The 20922-nt window shown below is 50.1% G+C and overlaps 1 protein-coding gene across 1 annotated transcript in view; it reads left to right on the forward strand.

The window, feature by feature from the left end:
* The first annotated feature begins 1574 nt into the window (after positions 1–1574).
* Positions 1575–20922, forward strand: part of LOC146829916 (butyrophilin subfamily 2 member A1-like) — a 67439-nt gene continuing 48091 nt past the window's right edge. Inside the window, exons 1-2 of the mRNA XM_085604187.1 lie at positions 1575–1649; positions 19946–20296. Coding sequence (XP_085460313.1) covers positions 1586–1649; positions 19946–20296 — 415 coding nt within the window. The 5' untranslated portion in view covers positions 1575–1585. The remainder of the gene's footprint in view (positions 1650–19945; positions 20297–20922) is intronic.

The following is a 20922-nucleotide window of genomic DNA, read 5'->3' on the forward strand; positions in this document are numbered from 1 at the left end:
TGGTCTTCCTCAAGGTTGTGCTTTGGGCACTCAGTAGCCCCAGCCTTGAGCATCTCCTGCACCGAAGATTTCGGGCCTCCACTCTACGAGTGACCCGTGGGTCAGTTTCCAGTGCGACCACTCAAGGCTCCTTCGTGATCGCTAGCCCGTTGGCTAGTAGGTCCCCACGAATGCAACTCCTCTTCTGATTGAGTTTTCCTGGTTTCTCCAGATGTGCCCTGACTTACCGTCGCTGGGTGAGTCCCCCAGACCTTGCTGGTCTGCACCGTCGTCCTTTCCCTGATTCCAACTGACTTGCCGTTGCCAAGGCTTGTTGGTTCCAACCTGGTTGCCGACACTGCAGTACTCGACAGACTTGGTGGTACAGCTCGATTCCAGCTCCTGGTTTTCATCGGAACCTTCTGGACCTCGTGGCTGAAGAGTCAAGACACCCATCAACTCACCTGAAGCACCCGACATCTGTGGGCATTGGTCTTTCGTGCCCTTGGTCACTGGTAAGTGACCCAGACTCTGTCCCCTCTGCTTTCAGGTTCCTTCCATCCTAGATCCAGGCTTGGATCACTTCGGACACTTCTCCTCTTCACGGCAGCAGCACTTCTTTGCCAGCTTCCATTGAAATCGACAACGAGACCCGACACCAAAAGACACCTATGCACCCGGCTTCCCTGGGTGAGGTAACTCGAGTACTCCGGTGCTCCCGTGGGTGCTAACCCTAGAACTTCCTAAGTCCAAAAGGGTTTGGTCCTGACTCATTTCTAAGTGTCCCTAATCTTTAAATTTCCAACCGCGACATTGCCCATAGAAGCTAACGGGAACCCGCGGCTGTGTTCACACACTGCACACGGCCCCCGTGGGTCCCCGGTGTCACTACCTGGGGTGGTTCTTTGGGGTCCCAGTGATTCTACAGGCCCTAGGCCTTGTGTCTAGTTCAGTCATGGTTCTTATACCACTTTATTGGTATATGGTTTGGTACGCCCCTAGGGCCCAAACGTGTATTTGTGCTTTTACTGTTGATTGCTAATTTGTAATTTAAGTACTTCAAACTCCAGTCTCATAAAGAGACTAGAGGGGTGTGTTTTATCTTAAATACATATATTTTAAATATATACCTGGTGTGGTTGTCTTTTCATTTGGTCATTCAAGAGGTTATAGACTGGTAAAAACAAGCTGCTTCACATTCCTTCAAGACTTAGCCTGAAGGCTGTTCTCCATAGCTACCACTAGGATAGCTTTCAATAAAGGTTATCTTTAACCTATCACCATAAGGGGTTGTTTGTACTGATACAAGGCGCCCACTAGAACTAGTGGACAGCATATACCAGGCCACCTTCTCACACCACTCTGCTGGTGATTGTGACAGCAATGCATTTGTGATCAGTGACCTCCCTTCTCTCTGCTGGTGATTGTGACAGCAGTGCATTTGTGATCAGTGACCTTCCTTCTCTCTGCTGACGATGGTGAGAGCAGCGCGTTGCTACTCAGTACCCGCCCTTGTCTCTTTGGTCGTGGGTGGAGCAGTGTGGTGTCGAGTGGCTGCTCTGAGTAGTAACAGATCTCTTCTTCTCCACAGGTTGTGCTGGGCGCCATGTCTCTGCAGATGTGTTTGATGGCCATCCTGTTGAGTCTGACACTGCTCTGTGCCTTTGCAGGTATGTTCTGTCCCATCTGTTTGCAGTCACATACCTGTTGTAATAGTGCTCTGAGTAGTTACTATAGCAAGTCCTTGAAATGCACTGGTTGAAGGCTCGCACTCTGAGAAGATTCTTCAACTTGCTGTACAGAAGGCATCCCTTTCAGGAACACTTACCAGAATATACCAGTTGCATCCGGGAGCTCCAGCCAGAGGTCCCCGCCTCTCCTTAACACAGAGGAGGCTTATCGTCATGCTTGGAAATAAAACAGGCAGTACTTTGAGGGAGCTCAAGAGGGACAGGAACTGTGCATCCCTTTATGTAGATTTTCATGTATTCCCAATGTCTAATCCTGGTGAGGTGTGGCCCTAGGATATGAGGTACAGCGATTGCTGAGGGGCTTCTGAGTGAGGACGCTGCCTCTATCATGGAACGAATGGCCACTGACCAACATGTGGTTTTCAGACCAAAGTGTCAGTCATTCAACCAACATGACTCGTACCGCGCAGCTAAACACCCGTGAGGGTATCCATGTGCTGAGGATCTTACACAAAAGGCTCAGTCGAGCAGCCAGGTCTTGAGTCCTTTCCCGATTTCCCATAGCGAGGGTGAGGTCCGGAGGTGCAGAGGGAGATCATTCCATGACCTGCTACAGGGTAGGAGAAGGAACAACCTCTCATGTAGCGTAAACATATGTGAGGGATGAGAACGAGGTGCAGGTAGGCAGAGTGCAAGTGTCTCGAGGACTGGTGAAAGTTCAGGCAGTGGTTGATGTACGCTGGTCCTCGGTTGTGCAGGACTTTGAATGTGTGGGTCAGTCTCTTACAGTGACATCTCTTCTGGATGGGGAGTCAGTGGAACTCCCCATGGTGGGGGGGGGTGTGATGTGGATCCACGTAATGAGGTTGAGGATGAGTGTGGCCACAGAATTCTCTATGGTCTGTAGTCTCTTCTGGGGGTGCAAGGTGATTCCTCCATAGAGTGTCTTGTCGTATTTCATCCGGCTGGTGACTAGGGCTTGGGGGATGGTTTGTTTGGTGTTGACCAAGAGCAATTTGAAGATCTTGCTTAGTATGTGGAGAGTGGGAAAGCAGATGGAGCAGACTGTGTTGATCTCGTTTTTCATGATGAGCTTGCTGTCCAGGATGATGGTGAGGTTACAGGCACGGTATGTCGTTGTGGGTGAGGGTCCTAGTTCAGAAGTCCACCAGGAGTCGTTCCACTGGGAGGTGTTGTTCCTGAAGATCAGTACTTCAGTTTTGTCTGTGTTCAGTTTCAGGCAGTTGACTTTTATCCAATCTTCGATGCTTGTCATACACCTGTGGAAGGTGGCCCTTGTGGTGCAGGGCTCTTCAGATAGTGAGAGGATAAGCTTGGTGTCATCAGCGTAGGATATGATGTTTATTCTATTGGGTTCTGACTATGTTGGCCAGGGGGGGTCATGTAGATGTTGAACAGGGTGGGGCTGATGGATGAGCCTTGAGGGACGCCACAGATGATGCTGTTGTGTTAGAAGGCGAAGGGAGAAAGGGGGATGCTCTTCTTTCTTCCAGTGAGGAATGAGGCAACCCATCTGAGGGCGTCTCCTTGAATTTTGATGTGGTGGAGTCTCTAAATAAGAGTGTGGTGGGATACGGTGTTGAATGCTGCTGAGAGGTCGAGGAGGATCAGGGCCGCTGTTTCTCTATGGTCCAGGAAGGGCTCTGATGTCATCAGTGGCAGTTATTAGGGTGGTGTCAGTGCTGTTGTTAGTGTGGAATACAGGCTGGGAGATGTCCAGAAGTCTGTGGTTCTCCAGATGTTCCATGAGTTGGCGGTTGATGGCGTTTTTAAAGGGGAGCAGAGAGATGGGACAGACATACTTAAGTTTGCAAGGGCTGACGGACGGTTTCTTGAGAACGGGTTTGACTTTAGCATGTTTCCGTTCATCGGGGAAGGTGGCTGTTGTGATGGATGCATTGAAGATTGTGGTGAGTTCATTACTGATGGACTTGCTTCCAAGGTTGAAGTGATGGGGACAGGTTTCAGTAGGTGTTCCTGAGTAGGTAGAGTACATGATGGCAGTGGTGTTTTGTGTGGGGAGCTGGTGCTCAGTGGTTCGCAGGTAGTCAGGGTGTGCATCTGTGGGAGCAATGAGGCTGAGGATGTTGGCAGTGGTGGGTTAGGGTACGAGGTTTTTATAGATGTTGGAGATCTTGTCGTGGAACAAGTACGCCAGGGTGTCACAGAGTTCCTGGGTTGGGGTGATATTATTTTCGGAGGCTGAAGGGTTGGAAAACTCACTGATGTTGAATAGTTCTTTACTGTGGTTGGCAGTGGTTTGTTTAGGTTCTGTGGGCTTGATGGGGGGGATGCTGTTGGCGCAGTCAGTGATCCATGTGGAGAAGTTCTGGACAAAGTGTTCTATGTTGGTTAAGGTACCCGTGTGGGAGGAGTTGAGGATGTCAGTCCATTGGGTCTCTGATACTTTGATCCAGCTTGCGTGACTTGTGTGATGCACAGGGTTTTCATGCTTTAGAGGAGCTTGTCGGTGTTGCCAGGGTCATCAAGGGCAAAGTTGTGATCTCTGAGGAAGATGTAGTATTTGGAGTTGATGACAAGCGGGGCGATGAAATCGGGTATAGTGTTGAAGAAGCTTGGGCAAGGTCCTGGAGGTGTGTAGGCGAGGGCGCCTCTCAAGGTGCCACAGATTATGCTATTCAAACAAAGGCCAATTTGGATTCTTCAATCCTCTCTATCGGCCTATTTCTCTACTTCTATTTCTAGATAAGACTTTGGAAGGTCTTATTAATAAACTGACAGGCTAGCTTGAGGAAAATAAATCTTGGACCCCTCTCAATTTAGTATTAGGTCTGGACACAGCACAGAGACGCACTTACTTGCTGTGATAGACTCTAGTAGAGGTTCTCTGCTAACATCCCTATTATGCTGCTGTATTAGATGCTCTTTGGGAAAGGCCAAAAGATGTGGACTCCCCGATTGGTGGACTCCTGAATTAGGTAGTGCCCACACTCCCTGTCGGGTTGTAAACAATCTAGGCATTGAATTAGATCAAGCCTTGACAATGAAAGAGCAGATCCTATCTACAACGGGCACCTTCTTCTGCATGTTGCAGTGCTGCGTCTTTGGTACAAAAGGATCTAGATTATACTGTGAATCTCAAAAGACAGGAGCATGTCATACTGCTGTGAAAGTGGAAGTGGTTAGTATTGCAAGGTCGCTGGTTTGTTGAGCAAACAAGTGATGAACTAGATCTTCCCTTTTAAAAGCCATGAGTGACCCACAGGAGAAGACAACCCGGCTTCCTGCAAGAACAACATCTGTCTGCAAGACAAACAATGGCAGCAGTGTCTGACTCTAAGCAGCCAGGCTTCCTGCAAGAAGAACATCTGTATACAAGACGAACATTTGGAAGCGGTGTCTGACTCTGAGCAGTCAGGCTTCCTGCAAGAGGAACATCTGTCTGCAAGACGAACAATGGCAGGGGCGTCTGACTCTGAGCAGCCAGGCTTCCTGCAAGAAGAACATCTGCATGACAAACAATGGCAGCGGTGCCCGACACTGAGCAGCCAGAATTCCTACAAGAAAAACATCTGTCTGCAAATCAAACAATGGCAGCGGTGTCTGACTCTGAGTGGCCAGCCTTGCTGCAAGAAGAACATCTGTCTGCAAGACGAACAATGGCAGCGGTGTCGTACTCTGAGCAGCCAGGCTTCCTGCAAGAACAACAACTGCAAGACGAACAATGGCAGCGGAGTCTGCCTCTGAGCAGCCAGGCTTCCAACAAGAACAACAACTGAAAAACTGTGCGAAGTTGGCCTGATATATGCTGTCCACTAGTTCTAGTGGGCACCTTGTGTGAGAAGGTGGCCTGATATATGCTGTCCACTAGTTCTAGTGGGCACCTTGTGTCAGTCCAAACAACCCATTATGGTGAATTGGTTAAAGACAACCTTTATTGAAAGCTATCCTAGTAGTAGCTATGGAGAGTAGCCTTCAGGCTAAGTCTTGAAGGAGTGTAAAGCAGCTTGTTTTACCAGTCTATAATCTCTTGAATGATCAAATGAAATGACAACCACACCAGGTATATATTCAAAATATATGTATTTAGTATAAAACACACCCATCTAGTCTATTTATGAGACTGGAGTTCGAAGTACTTAATTTACAAGTTAGCAATCAACATTAGTAGCACAAATACACGTTTGGGCCCTAGGGGCGTACCAAACCATATACCAATAAAGTGGTATAAGAACCACGGCTGAACTAGACACAAGGCCTAGAGCCTGTAGAATCGCTGGGACCCCAAGGAACCACCCAAGGTAGGGACGCAGGGGACCCACGGGGGCCGGGTACAGTGTGTAAACATAACAGCGAGTTCCCGTTAGTTTCTATGGGCAATGTCACGGTTGGAAATTTAAAGATTAGGAACACTTAGAATAGAGTCAGGACCAAACCCTTTTGGACTTAGACAGTTCTAGGGCTAGCACCCACAGGAGCCCCGGAGTACTCGAGTTACCTCCCCCAGGGAAGCCGGGTGCATAGGTGTCTTTTGGTGTCGGGTGGCGTCGTCGATTCCAATGGAAGCCTGCAAAGAACTGCTGCTGCCGTGAAGAGAAGTGTCCGAAGAGATCCACGCCTGGATCTAGGATGGAAGGAACCTGAAAGCAGAGGGGAGAGAGTCTGGGTCACTAGCCAGTGACCGAGGGCAGGATGGACCAATTCCCACAGATGTTGGGTGCTTCAGGTGAGTTGATGGGTGTCTTGACTCTTCAGCCACAAGGTCCAGGAGGCGTCAACAAAGTCCATGAGCCGGATTCGAGCTGTCCCAAGAAGTCTTTTGAGTGCTGCGGTGTTGGCGACCAGAATGGACCCAAGAAGCCTTGGCAACGGCAAGTCACTTGAAATCAGAGACACGACTGTGGTGCAGACCAGCAATGTCTGAGGGAGTTACCCAGTGAGGGTAAGTCAGGGCACGTCTGGTCCAACCAGGAAAGTCCAAGTAGAAGAGGAGTTGCCTTCGTGGGGACCTACTAGCCAACGGGCTAACGATCGCGAAGGAGCCTCGAGCGGTCACACTAGAAACTGGTCCATGGGTCACTCCTGGGGTGGAGGCCAGCAATCTTCGGTGCAGGAGGTGGTCAAGGCTGGGGCTACTCGGAGCCCAAAGCACAACTTTGAGGAAGACCAGGCGGATAGTGTTGCTGCAAAAGTTCACGATGTCCAGGGGTCACGGTTTCACGTCACCCACAATAGCCACAGGCCTCAGCTTTGCTGTGGACTCAGGGTAGCCTCAGGGAAGAGTGGAAATCTACCTCTGGTGATGCAAAGACTTCGGTGTCTGGCGGGAGCTTCAGCAATGCAGACCGGTCAGTTGCTTCCTTGGTGCCTGCCAAGCAGGTGAGTCACTCCTTGAGCCCAAGGGAGATTTCTTCAGTCTTCTAGTCAAAGTAGAACATCGAAGGTCCAGGATATATGTTGCTGAGTTTCATCCAGGGTAATCTAAAGTCCTAGGTACTGGATTCCTATACTTATAGTAAGTTTAGGGGATGGACTAACTCTAAGGCCCCACTTATGGGTGGGTTTGGAAAGAGTGGTGGTTACACCCATTTCCTTTGTCCAGTTTCGCACCAGAGCAGGGGCAGGTAGCCCCTGCAACCGGTTTGAACTGGACTATGCACAGGGACACCAAATGTGCCCCCATTGCAGGACTTCAAAGCACCAGCGAGTGCTCCCGCCCAGCCCCAATACACATCTGCTTGTCTGGGGACACCAAATGTGCCCCCAGTGCAGGACTTCAAAGCACCAGAGAGTGCTCCCGCCCAGCCCCAGTACACATCTGCCTGTCTGGGGAGGTGGTTACAACTCCCTTCGACAGGAAACCTATTGTCCAGGCCTGCCCTGCCAGAGTATAAGTCAGCAGCAGGAGGCCAGACCCGTGTCTGTGGCAGAGGCATCCATTTTGTGATGCCAGGCTCAGGAAAGTCCTACCGGGTTTGACCAGTGTGAACATGTCTCTCCCTCTAGAAGGGTGGAATGCTACCCCGCTGCCAGAACTGGCTGGGGGTAGTATTCCAAAGCGTTTGACACCAAACACGACATGTTTTGATGCAGCCATTCCAAAGTTAGCATTTACCGCGAGGTTATAATGCACTTAAGAGTATATGGTATGGCTGTATCACAGTAAAGGCATAAGGAAGTATTTCCGAATGCTGCAGAGGGGCTCAGCTCATGCTTGGGCACCCTCTCACATAAAACCAAGCACTCTGCCTTCAGGATTGTCAAGGCCTGCCATAGGAGTGGCTTATAGGTTTATATGTGTCTGTATAGGGTAGTGATATAGGTAGCCTATACCACAGTAAGGGGTGCAAGCACACCCTTACCCAGGCTGCAGTAGCAGACCTGTGGTGTTTCCCAGGGGTGGTATAATACATGTTTCAACCCCTGGTAGGCCTCTGAGGTACCTATGCCTTAGGTACATAGTATACCATATACTAGGGGTTTATAAGACACTCCAGAATCCAATTAGAAATGTACCTAATGTAGATGGAAACCATCTTAGAGAGGAAGCAGCTAGGCTGTGGTCCTGATTAGCAGGGCCACAGCCAGACTAACGTCGAAAAACAGTGAAATAACAGCAAAAAGTGGGGGTACCCATGTGAAGCAGATCCTACTCTCCTACAAAGACGAACAATGGCAGCGGCGTCTGCCTCTGAGCAGCCAGGCTTCCAACAAGAACAACATCTCTCTGCAGCGGTCTTTGACTCTGAGCAGCTAGGCATCCTGTAAGAAGAACATCTGCAAAACAAACAATTGCAGAGGCGTCTGACTCTGAGCGAACCGTCTTCCTGCAAGAGGAACATCTGCAAGACAAACAATTGCAGAGGCGTCTGACTCTGAGCAGCCAGGCTTCCTGCAAAAGGAACATCTGCAAAACAAACAATGGCAGCGGTGTCTGCCTCTGAGCAGCCAGGCTTCCTGCATGAAGAACATCTGCAAGATAAACAATGGCAGCGGCGTCTGCCTCTGAGCAGCCAGGCTTCCTGCACGAAGAACATCTGCAAGACAAACAATTGCAGAGGCGTCTGCCTCTGAGCAGCCAGGCTTCCTGCAAAAGGAACATCTGCAAGATAAACAATGGCAGCGTGTCTGTCTCTGAGCAGCCAGGCTTCCAACAAGAAGAACAAGTGTCTGCAAGAGGAACAATGGCAGCGGTCCTTGACTCTGAGCGACCAGGCTTCCTGCAAGAAGAACATCTGCAAGACAAACAATGTCAGCGGCGTCGGACTCTGAGCAGCCAGGCTTCCTGCAAAAGGAACATCTGCAAGACAAACAATGGCAGCGGCGTCGGACTCTGAGCAGCCAGGCTTCCTGCAAAAGGAACATCTGCAAGACAAACAATGGCAGCGGCGTCGGACTCTGAGCAGCCAGGCTTCCTGCACGAAGAACATCTGCAAGAAAACAATAGCAGCGGTGTCTGCCTCTGAGCAGCCAGGCTTCCAACAAGAACAATATCTGTCTGCAAGAGGAACAATGGCAGCGGTGTCTGCCTCTGAGCAGCCAGGCTTCCTGCAAGAGAAACATCTGCAAGACAAACAATGACAGCGACGTCTGCCTCTGAGCAGCCAGGCTTCCTGCAAAAGAAACATCTGCAAGACAAACAATGGCAGCGGTGTCTGTCTCTGAGCAGCCAGGCTTCCAACAAGAACAACATCTGTCTGCAAGAGGAACAATGGCAGCGGTCCTTGACTCTGAGCGACCAGGCTTCCTGCAAGAAGAACATCTGCAAGACAAACAATGTCAGCGGCGTCGGACTCTGAGCAGCCAGGCTTCCTGCAAAAGGAACATCTGCAAAACAAACAATGGCACCGGCGTCGGACTCTGAGCAGGCAGGCTTCCTGCACGAAGAACATCTGCAAGACAAACAATTTCAGCGTTGTCTGCCTCTGAGAAGCCAGGCTTCCTTCAAGAAGAACATCTGCAAGAAAACAATGGAAGCGGTGTCTGCCTCTGAGCAGCCAGGCTTCCAACAAGAACAACATCTGTCTGCAAGAGGAACAATGGCAGCGGTGCCTGCCTCTGAGCAGCCAGGCTTCCTGCAAGAGGAACATCTGCAAGACAAACAATGGAAGTGTTGTCTGCCTCTCAGCAGCCAGACATCCTACAAGAAGAACATCTGCAAGACAAAAAATGGCAGCAGTATCTGCCTCTGAGTAGCCAGGCTTCCAACAAGAACAACATCTGTCTGCAAGACGAACAATGGCAGCAGCGTGGAACTCTGAGCAGTCAGGCTTCCTGCAAGAAGAACATCTGCAAGACAAACAATGGCAGCGGTGTCTGCCTCTGAGCAGCCAGACTTCCTGCAAGAACAGCATCTGTCTGCAGGATGAATATTGGCAGCGCCGTCGGACTATGAGCAGCCAGGGTTTTTGCAAGAGGAACCTCTATCTGCAAATCAAACAATGGCAGCGGCGTCTGACTCTGAGCAGTCAGGTGTCCTGCAAGAGGAACTTCTGTCTGCAAATCAAACAATGGCAGCGGTGTCTGACTGAGCAGCCAGGCTCCCTCCAAGATGAACATCTGTCTGCAAGATGACCAATGGCAGCGGTTCTGCCTCTGAGCAGCCAGGCTTCCTGCAAGAGGAACATGTATAAAATGAACAATGGCTGCGGTGTCTGACTCTAAGCAGCCAGGCTTCCTGCAAAAGGAACATCTGCAAGACAAACAATGGCAGCGGTGTCTGCCTCTGAGCAGCCAGACTTCCTGCAAGAACAACATCTGTCTGCAGGACGAACAATGGCAGTGGCGTCGGACACTGAGCAGCCAGGCTTCCAACAAGAACAACATCTGTCTGCAAGAGGAACAATGGCAGCGGTCTTTGACTCTGAGAAGCTAGGCTTCCTGAAAGAAGAACATCTGCAAAACAAACAATTGCAGAGGCGTCTGACTCTGAGCGACCAGGCTTCCTGCAAAAGGAACTTCTGCAAGACAAACAATGGCAGCGGCGTCTGCCTCTGAGCAGCCAGGCTTCCTGCATGAAAAACATCTGCAAGATAAACAATGGCAGCGGTGTCTGCCTCTGTCAGCCAGGCTTCCTGCACGAAGAACATCTGCAAGACAAACAATTGCAGAGGCGTCTGCCTCTGAGCAGCCAGGCTTCCTGCAAAAGGAACATCTGCAAGACAAACAATGGCAGCGTGTCTGTCTCTGAGCAGCCAGGCTTCCAACAAGAAGAACATCTGTCTGCAGGACGAATAATGGCAGTGGCGTCGGACACTGAGCAGCCAGGCTTCCAACAAGAACAACATCTGTCTGCAAGAGGAACAATGGCAGCGGTCTTTGACTCTGAGAAGCTAGGCTTCCTGAAAGAAGAACATCTGCAAAACAAACAATTGCAGAGGCGTCTGACTCTGAGCGACCAGGCTTCCTGCAAAAGGAACTTCTGCAAGACAAACAATGGCAGCGGCGTCTGCCTCTGAGCAGCCAGGCTTCCTGCATGAAAAACATCTGCAAGATAAACAATGGCAGCGGTGTCTGCCTCTGTCAGCAAGGCTTCCTGCACGAAGAACATCTGCAAGACAAACAATTGCAGAGGCGTCTGCCTCTGAGCAGCCAGGCTTCCTGCAAAAGGAACATCTGCAAGACAAACAATGGCAGCGTGTCTGTCTCTGAGCAGCCAGGCTTCCAACAAGAAGAACATCTGTCTGCAAGAGGAACAATGGCAGCGGTCCTTGACTCTGAGCGACCAGGCTTCTTGCAAGAAGAACATCTGCAAGACAAACAATGGCAGCGGCGTCGGACTCTGAGCAGCCAGGCTTCCTGCAAAAGGAACATCTGCAAGACAAACAATGGCAGCGGCATCTGCCTCTGAGCAGCCAGGCTTCCTGCACGAAGAACATCTGTCTGCAAGAGGAACACTGGCAGCGGTCTTTGACTCTGAGCAGCTAGTCTTCCTGAAAGAAGAACATCTGCAAAACAAAAAATTGCAGAGGCGTCTGACTCTGAGCGACCAGGCTTTCTGCAAAAGGAACATCTGCAAGAGAAACAATGGCAGCGGCGTCTGCCTCTGAGAAGCCAGGCTTCCTGCACGAAGAACATCTGTAAGACAAACAATTGCAGAGGCGTCTGCCTCTGAGCAGCCAGGATTCTTGCAAAAGGAACATCTGCAAGACAAACAATGGCAGCGTGTCTGTCTCTGAGCAGCCAGACTTCCAACAAGAAGAACATCTGTCTGCAAGAGGAACAATGGCAGCGGTCCTTGACTCTGAGCGACCAGGCTTCCTGCAAGAAGAACGTCTGCAAGACAAACAATGGCAGCGGCGTCAGACTCTGAGCAGCCAGGCTTCCTGCAAAAGGAACATCTGCAAGACAAACAATGGCAGCGGCGTCGGACTCTGAGCAGCCAGGCTTCCTGCAAAAGAAACATCTGCAAGACAAACAATGGCAGCGGCGTCGGACTCTGAGCAGCCAGGCTTTCTGCACGAAGAACATCTGCAAGAAAACAATGGCAGCGGTGTCTGCCTCTGAGCAGCCACGCTTCCAACAAGAACAACATCTGTCTGCAAGAGGAACAATGGCAGCGGTGTCTGCCTCTGAGCAGCCAGGCTTCCTGCAAAAGGAACATCTGCAAGACAAACACTGGCAGCGGCGTCGGACTCTAAGCAGGCAGGCTTCCTGCAAAAGGAACATCTGCAAGATAAACAACGTCAGTGGCGTCGGACATTGGCAGCCAGGCTTCCTGCACGAAGAACATCTGCAAGACAAACAATTTCAGCGGTGTCTGCCTCTGAGCAGCCAGGCTTCCTTCAAGAAGAACATCTGCAAGAAAACAATGGCAGTGGTGTCTGCCTCTGAGCAGCCAGGCTTCCAACAAGAACAACATTTGTCTGCAAGAGGAACAATGGCAGCGGTGTCTGCCTCTGAGCAGCCAGGCTTCCTGCAAGAGGAACATCTGCAAGACAAACAATGGCAGTGTTGTCTGCCTCTCAGCAGCCAGGCTTCCTACAAGAAAAACATCTGCAAGACAAAAAATGGCTGCAGTTTCTGCCTCTGAGCAGCCAGGCTTCCAACAAGAACAACATCTGTCTGCAAGACGAACAATGGCAGCAGCGTGGAACTCTGAGCAGTCAGGCTTCCTGCAAGAAGAACATCTGCAAGACAAACAATGGCAGCGGTGTCTGCCTCTGAGCAGCCAGACTTCCTGCAAGAACAGCATCTGTCTGCAGGACGAATAATGGCAGCGGCGTCGGACTCTGAGCAGCCAGGGTTTTTGCAAGAGGAACCTCTGTCTGCAAATCAAACAATGGCAGCGGCGTCTGACTCTGAGCAGCCAGGTGTCCTGCAAGAGGAACTTCTGTCTGCAAATCAAACAATGGCAGTGGTGTCTGACTGAGCAGCCAGGCTCCCTGCAAGAGGAACATCTGTCTGCAAGATGACCAATGGCAGTGGTTCTGCCTCTGAGCAGCCAGGCTTCCTGCAAGAGGAACATCTGTCTGCAAGTCAAACAATGGCAGCAGTGTGTGACTCTGATCAGCCAGGCTCCCTGCAAGATAAACATCTGTCTGCAAGACAAAAAATGGCAGCGGCATCGAACTCTGAGCAGACAGGCTTACTGCAAGAGGAACATCTGTCTGCAAGATGACCAATGGCAGCGGTGTCTGACTCTAAGCAGCCAGGCTTCCTGCAAAAGGAACATCTGCAAGACAAACAATGGCAGCGGTGTCTGCCTCTGAGCAGCCAGACTTCCTGCAAGAACAACATCTGTCTGCAGGACGAATAATGGCAGTGGCGTCGGACACTGAGCAGCCAGGCTTCCAACAAGAACAACATCTGTCTGCAAGAGGAACAATGGCAGCGGTCTTTGACTCTGAGAAGCTAGGCTTCCTGAAAGAAGAACATCTGCAAAACAAACAATTGCAGAGGCGTCTGACTCTGAGCGACCAGGCTTCCTGCAAAAGGAACATCTGCAAGACAAACAATGGCAGCGGCGTCTGCCTCTGAGCAGCCAGGCTTCCTGCATGAAAAACATCTGCAAGATAAACAATGGCAGCGGTGTCTGCCTCTGTCAGCCAGGCTTCCTGCACGAAGAACATCTGCAAGACAAACAATTGCAGAGGCGTCTGCCTCTCAGCAGCCAGGCTTCCTGCAAAAGGAACATCTGCAAGACAAACAATGGCACCGTGTCTGTCTCTGAGCAGCCAGGCTTCCAACAAGAAGAACATCTGTCTGCAAGAGGAACAATGGCAGCGGTCCTTGACTCTGAGCGACCAGGCTTCTTGCAAGAAGAACATCTGCAAGACAAACAATGGCAGCGGCGTCGGACTCTGAGCAGCCAGGCTTCCTGCAAAAGGAACATCTGCAAGACAAACAATGGCAGCGGCGTCTGCCTCTGAGCAGCCAGGCTTCCTGCACGAAGAACATCTGTCTGCAAGAGGAACACTGGCAGCGGTCTTTGACTCTGAGCAGCTAGGCTTCCTGAAAGAAGAACATCTGCAAAACAAAAAATTGCATAGACGTCTGACTCTGAGCGACCAGGCTTTCTGCAAAAGTAACATCTGCAAGAGAAACAATGGCAGCGGCGTCTGCCTCTGAGAAGCCAGGCTTCCTGCACGAAGAACATCTGTAAGACAAACAATTGCAGAGGCGTCTGCCTCTGAGCAGCCAGGCTTCCTGCAAAAGGAACATCTGCAAGACAAACAATGGCAGCGTGTCTGTCTCTGAGCAGCCAGACTTCCAACAAGAAGAACATCTGTCTGCAAGAGGAACAATGGCAGCGGTCCTTGACTCTGAGCGACAAGGCTTCCTGCAAGAAGAACATCTGCAAGACAAACAATGGCAGCAGCGTCAGACTCTGAGCAGCCAGGCTTCCTGCAAAAGGAACATCTGCAAGACAAACAATGGCAGCGGCGTCGGACTCTGAGCAGCCAGGCTTCCTGCAAAAGAAACATCTGCAAGACAAACAATGGCAGCGGCGTCGGACTCTGAGCAGCCAGGCTTTCTGCACGAAGAACATCTGCAAGAAAACAATGGCAGCGGTGTCTGCCTCTGAGCAGCCACGCTTCCAACAAGAACAACATCTGTCTGCAAGAGGAACAATGGCAGCGGTGTCTGCCTCTGAGCAGCCAGGCTTCCTGCAAAAGGAACATCTGCAAGACAAACACTGGCAGCGGCGTCGGACTCTAAGCAGGCAGGCTTCCTGAAAAAGGAACATCTGCAAGACAAACAACGTCAGTGGCGTCGGACATTGGCAGCCAGGCTTCCTGCACGAAGAACATCTGCAAGACAAACAATTTCAGCGGTGTCTGCCTCTGAGCAGCCAGGCTTCCTTCAAGAAGAACATCTGCAAGAAAACAATGGCAGTGGTGTCTGCCTCTGAGCAGCCAGGCTTCCAACAAGAACAACATTTGTCTGCAAGAGGAACAATGGCAGCGGTGTCTGCCTCTGAGCAGCCAGGCTTCCTGCAAGAGGAACATCTGCAAGACAAACAATGGCAGTGTTGTCTGCCTCTCAGCAGCCAGGCTTCCTACAAGAAAAACATCTGCAAGACAAAAAATGGCTGCAGTGTCTGCCTCTGAGCAGCCAGGCTTCCAACAAGAACAACATCTGTCTGCAAGACGAACAATGGCAGCAGCGTGGAACTCTGAACAGTCAGGTTTCCAGCAAGAAGAACATCTGCAAGACAAACAATGGCAGCGGTGTCTGCCTCTGAGCAGCCAGACTTCCTGCAAGAACAGCATCTGTCTGCAGGACGAATAATGGCAGCGGCGTCGGACTCTGAGCAGCCAGGGTTTTTGCAAGAGGAACCTCTGTCTGCAAATCAAACAATGGCAGCGGCGTCTGACTCTGAGCAGCCAGGTGTCCTGCAAGAGGAACTTCTGTCTGCAAATCAAACAATGGCAGTGGTGTCTGACTGAGCAGCCAGGCTCCCTGCAAGAGGAACATCTGTCTGCAAGATGACCAATGGCAGTGGTTCTGCCTCTGAGCAGCCAGGCTTCCTGCAAGAGGAACATCTGCTAGACAAACAATGGCAGTGGCGTCGGACTCTGAGCGGCCAGGCTTCCTGCAAAAGGAACATCTGCAAGACAAACAATGGCAGTGGCATCTGCCTCTGAGCAGCCAGGCTTCCTGCATGAAGAACATCTGCAAGAAAAAAAGTGGCAGTGGAGTCTGCCTCTGAGCAGCCATGCTTCCTTCAAGAAGAACATCTACAAGAAAACAATGACAGCGGTGTCTGCCCCTCAGCAGCAAGGCTTCCTACAAGACGAACATCTGCAAGACAAAAAATGGCAGCAGTGTCTGCCTCTGAGCAGCCAGGCTTCCAACAAGAACAACATCTGTCTGCAAGACGAACAATGGCAGCAGTGTGGAACTCTGAGCAGTCAGGCTTCCTGCAAGAAGAACATCTGCAAGACAAACAATGGCAGCGGTGTCTGCCTCTGAGCAGCCAGACTTCCTGCAAGAACAATATCTGTCTGCAGGACGAATAATGGCAGCGGCCTCTGACTCTGAGCAGCCAGGGTTTTTGCAAGAGGAACTTCTGTCTGCAAATCAAACAATGGCAGTGGTGTCTGACTGAGCAGCCAGGCTCCCTGCAAGAGGAACATCTGTCTACAAGACGAACAATGGCAGCAGCGTGGAACTCTGAGCAGCCAGGCTTCCAGCAAAAAGAACATCTGCAAGACAAACAATGGCAGAGGTGTCTGCCTCTGAGCAGCCAGACTTCCTGCAAGAACAACATCTGTCTGCAGGACGAATAATGGCAGCGGCGTCGGACTCTGAGCAGCCAGGCTTCCAACAAGAACGACATCTGACTGCAAGAGGAACAATGGCAGCGGTCCTTGACTCTGAGCAGCCAGGCTTCCTGCAAGAGGAACATCTGCTAGACAAACAATGGCAGTGGCGTCGGACTCTGAGCAGCCAGGCTTCCTGCAAAAGGAACATCTGCAAGACAAACAATGGCAGCGGCATCTGCCTCTGAGCAGCCAGGCTTCCTGCATGAAGAACATCTGCAAGAAAAAAAGTGGCAGTGGTGTCTGCCTCTGAGCAGCCAGGCTTCCTTCAAGAAGAACATCTGCAAGAAAACAATGACAGCGGTGTCTGCCCCTCAGCAGCCAGGCTTCCTACAAGAAGAACATCTTCCAGACAAAAAATGGCAGCTGTGTCTGCCTCTGAGCAGCCAGGCTTCCAACAAGAACAACATCTGTCTGCAAGACGAACAATGGCAGCAGCGTGGAACTCTAAACAGTCAGGCTTCCTGCAAGAAGAACATCTGCAAGACAAACAATGGCAGCGGTGTCTGCCTCTGAGCAGCCAGACTTCCTGCAAGAACAATATCTGTCTGCAGGACGAATAATGGCAGCGGCGTCTGACTCTGAGCAGCCAGGGTTTTGCAAGAGGAACCTCTGTCTGCAAATCAAACAATGGCAGCGGCGTCTGACTCTGAGCAGCCAGGTGTCCTGCAAGAGGAACATCTGCATGCATATCAAACAATGGCAGTGGTTTCTGACTGAGCAGCCAGTCTCCCTGCAAGAGGAACATCTGTCTGCAAGATGACCAATGGCAGCGGTTCTGCCTCTGAGCAGCCAGGCTTCCTGCAAGAGGAACATCTGTCTGCAAATCAAACAATGGCAGCAGTGTGTGACTCTGAATAGCCAGGCTCCCTGCAAGATAAACATCTGTCTGCAAGACAAAAAATTGCAGCGGCGTTGAACTCTGAGCAGCCAGGCTTGCAGCAAGAGGAGCATCTGTCTGCAAGGTGACGAATGGCAGTGGCGTCTGACTCTGAGCAGCCAGGCTTCCTGCAAGAGGAACATCTGTAAGATGAACAATGGCTGCGGTGTCTGACTCTAAGCAGCTAGGCTTCCTGCAAAAGGAACATCTTTCTGCAAGAGGAACAATGGCAGCAGTCCTTGACTCTGAGCAGCCAGGCTTCCTGCAAGAGGAACATCTGCTAGACAAACAATGGCAGTGGCGTCGGACTCTGAGCAGCCAGGCTTCCTGCAAAAGGAACATCTGCAAGACAAACAATGGAAGCGGCATCTGCCTCTGAGCAGCCAGGCTTACTGCATGAAGAACATCTGCAAGACAAAAAATGGCAGCGGTGTCTGCCTCTGAGCAGCCAGGCTTCCTTCAAGAAGAACATCTGCAAGAAAACAATGGCAGCAGTGTCTGCCTCTGAGCAGCCAGGCTTCCAACAAGAACAACATCTGTCTGCAAGACGAACAATGGCAGCAGCGTGGAACTCTGAGCAGTCAGGCTTCCTGCAAGAAGAACATCTGCAAGACAAACAATGGCAGCGGTGTCTGCCTCTGAGCAGCCAGACTTCCTGCAAGAACAATATCTGTCTGCAGGACGAATATTGGCAGCGGCGTCGGACTCTGAGCAGCCAGGTGTCCTGCAAGAGGAACATCTGTCTGCATATCAAACAATGGCAGCGGTGTCTGACTGAGCAGCCAGGCTCCCTGCAAGTGGAACATCTGTCTGCAAGATGACCAATGGCAGCGGTTCTGCCTCTGAGCAGCCAGGCTTTCTGCAAGAGGAACATCTGTCTGCAAATCAAACAATGGCAGCAGTGTGTGACTCTGATCAGCCAGGCTCCCTGCAAGATAAACATCTGTCTGCAAGACAAAAAATGGCAGCGGCGTCAAACTCTGAGCAGCCAGGCTTGCTGCAAGAGGAACATCTGTCTGCAAGGCGACGAATGGCAGCGGTGTCTGACTCTGAGCAGCCAGGCTTCCTGCAAGAGGAACATCTGTAAGATGAACAATGGCTGCGGTGTCTGACTCTAAGCAGCCAGGCTTTCTGCAAGAGGAATATCTGTCTGCAAGACAATCAATGGCAGCAGTGTCTGACTCTGAGCAGCCAGGCTTCCTGCAAGAGGAACATCTGTCTGCCTCTGAGAAATTCCTTTGTCAACAGCCCTTGTCTTCAGGGGTGGATGAAAGGGCATCATACTAGGGCTAGGTTCCACAGGACAGTGTTACTCCTCTTCTTACAAGACCATAATTGATGGAGTAAATGATCCATGAAGCCTGGATGTTGAGGAGCTATGAAGAGCCTGAAACCAGAGGGAGCTGCTGCTCAGAATGACTGAAAAAAGGGGTTTGGCCTGGGAAACTCAGCCGTGAAGCATCTCAGATCTGAATTTAGGTTTTGAAGAACCTACACCTTATTGAATTTCCACATTGCTGATACCCTTCTTGCAGACAGAATCAATGTTACAGACATATCTGTAGAATAAGCATCATATAGTTACACGTGGCACTTTCATCTTGTGGGACATTTCTACACAGCATAGTTTATACATCCGAGTCCTCAAGGTGGCTGAATGTGGGTTCCACCTCACCTTCACCAGCAGCGATTCATGGATCAGTCTGTGGCGTTGACTGTTCCTGTCCAGAGCTCCGATGCTTTCGAACCACTCTTGATGGTTCGACAACTTAAAACCTGAGGTTCAATCTATCGGCTGATCTTTGTTTACACCAAGGACTACTCTATAATCGGCATGTCTATGCTTTGATTCTGACCTCTGCCTGATCCATCTCAACATCCGATGACCTGCATTGCACGTTGGCCATGGCAATCACATTTCCACCACCCGACCTAATGTGCCTGGCCACATGATTCTCTGCATGGAACAGCATGGTTTTGCCCTTTAAACTGATAGGAACTGACCTCTGACCTTTAGTGCCCATTCAATGATTGTTCACTATTTTTATTTTTGGATTACTTTAATACTTTTATGGCATACACTTTTCACTTCTTGGTACCGAGTGCATGACACATTGTTTGCATTTTTTTCTGTCTGCTAACATGCTTAGGACAATTATGTTTTTTATATCTCAACTGTATTGCTGATTTGGCTAGGTCTGCTGGTCTCATTTTTATATTTTTATGCTTGAGGACATTACTTCACCCAGGTGCAAAGCCTGGTTTTATCCAGCTTGAGAATGCTTCCCGCTGCAGATACAAGGCTGGTTGATATGCAGTCAGGTACTCTCAGAAAACAGACTACAGAAGGTGTATGTTGCACAGTCTGAGAATCCTGTCTGAGCAAGGATCTTTTTTATTTCTATGATGTGTGTGGTGTCATGGACATAGTAGAACGTCTATCATCTGCTGCTGCACCCAGTGAGGTCCTTCTGCGAAATCTACCGGACAACAGATGCAGTGGGCAAGGACTGGGGATATGAAGCTAGATGAAGGAATCCATTTTTGATCCATTCTAGCATCTTTCTTTGTTGTCAAGTGTTCTCTGCTGTCAAGTGTTATGATATTGCATCTCTGCAAAAATGTCTTTTGCTTTATCATTTTAGCAGGTACATTCAGTGTTGTGGGACCCAAGGAAGCCATCTTTGTTAATTATGGCGAGGACGCTGTCCTGCCTTGTCACCTTGTGCCTCATATAAATGCTCAGACGATGGAGGTGAGATGGTTCCGGTCACAATACCAGTCCGTGGTGCACCTCTACCGTGATGGGAATGACCAGGAGGGTGTTCAGATGCGACAATTTCAGCAGAGAACAGAGCTCCGTAAACATGATCTGACCAGTGGGCGCGTTGAGCTGAAGATACGCAGTGTGAAACTCTCAGACGCGGGCTCCTACACCTGCTTCTTCCAGTCTAATTGGTTCTACGATGATGCACAGCTGGAGCTGGTGGTGACAGGTGGGTGGTCACACACTTCTTATGACAGGACCACTAGTATTTCTATGTTTTACACCTCAGAGGAGACCCAATGTGCCTGTTCTTAGTAGTCCAAAGTGTCATCCCTTAAGTGACTGTGCACCTGTTCCAGCTTCTCCATAAGATGCCCTGGGTCAAGAGACTATTTGAAATACTATCCATGACAAATAAATACATAAATAAAAAGTATAATCACAGATGCCCCTGCTCTCCCCTTCTTTTTGCCCTATTCATAGATCCCTTTTTGTCTCTGATAGAAAAATCTCAAAATATTTCTCCAATTATAGCTCACGGTATTGAATATAAGGCATTGGCATATGCTGATGACATAGTGGTATTAACAGATAATGTCGCTGGCTCTTTTCCGGCTTTGGAGACTCTAGCAGCTCAATTTGGCTCAATTTCGGGCTACAAGCTAAATATTGCAAAAACACAAATTTTACAAACATCGGCTATGCCAATATCTCAGGTTCCTATTACCCTACAGGCAACATATCTGGGTGTTCAGATTTCGGCTGAAGTCGAACAGATCTCTGATCTGAACTATTCCCCTGTTATTGATTTGCTTCATAATAAGTTAGAAAGGCTGAATCATCTCCACCTTTCCT

This window comes from Triturus cristatus, chromosome 5_1 (assembly GCF_964204655.1).
Source record: "Triturus cristatus chromosome 5_1, aTriCri1.1, whole genome shotgun sequence".
NCBI lineage: Eukaryota > Metazoa > Chordata > Amphibia > Caudata > Salamandridae > Triturus > Triturus cristatus.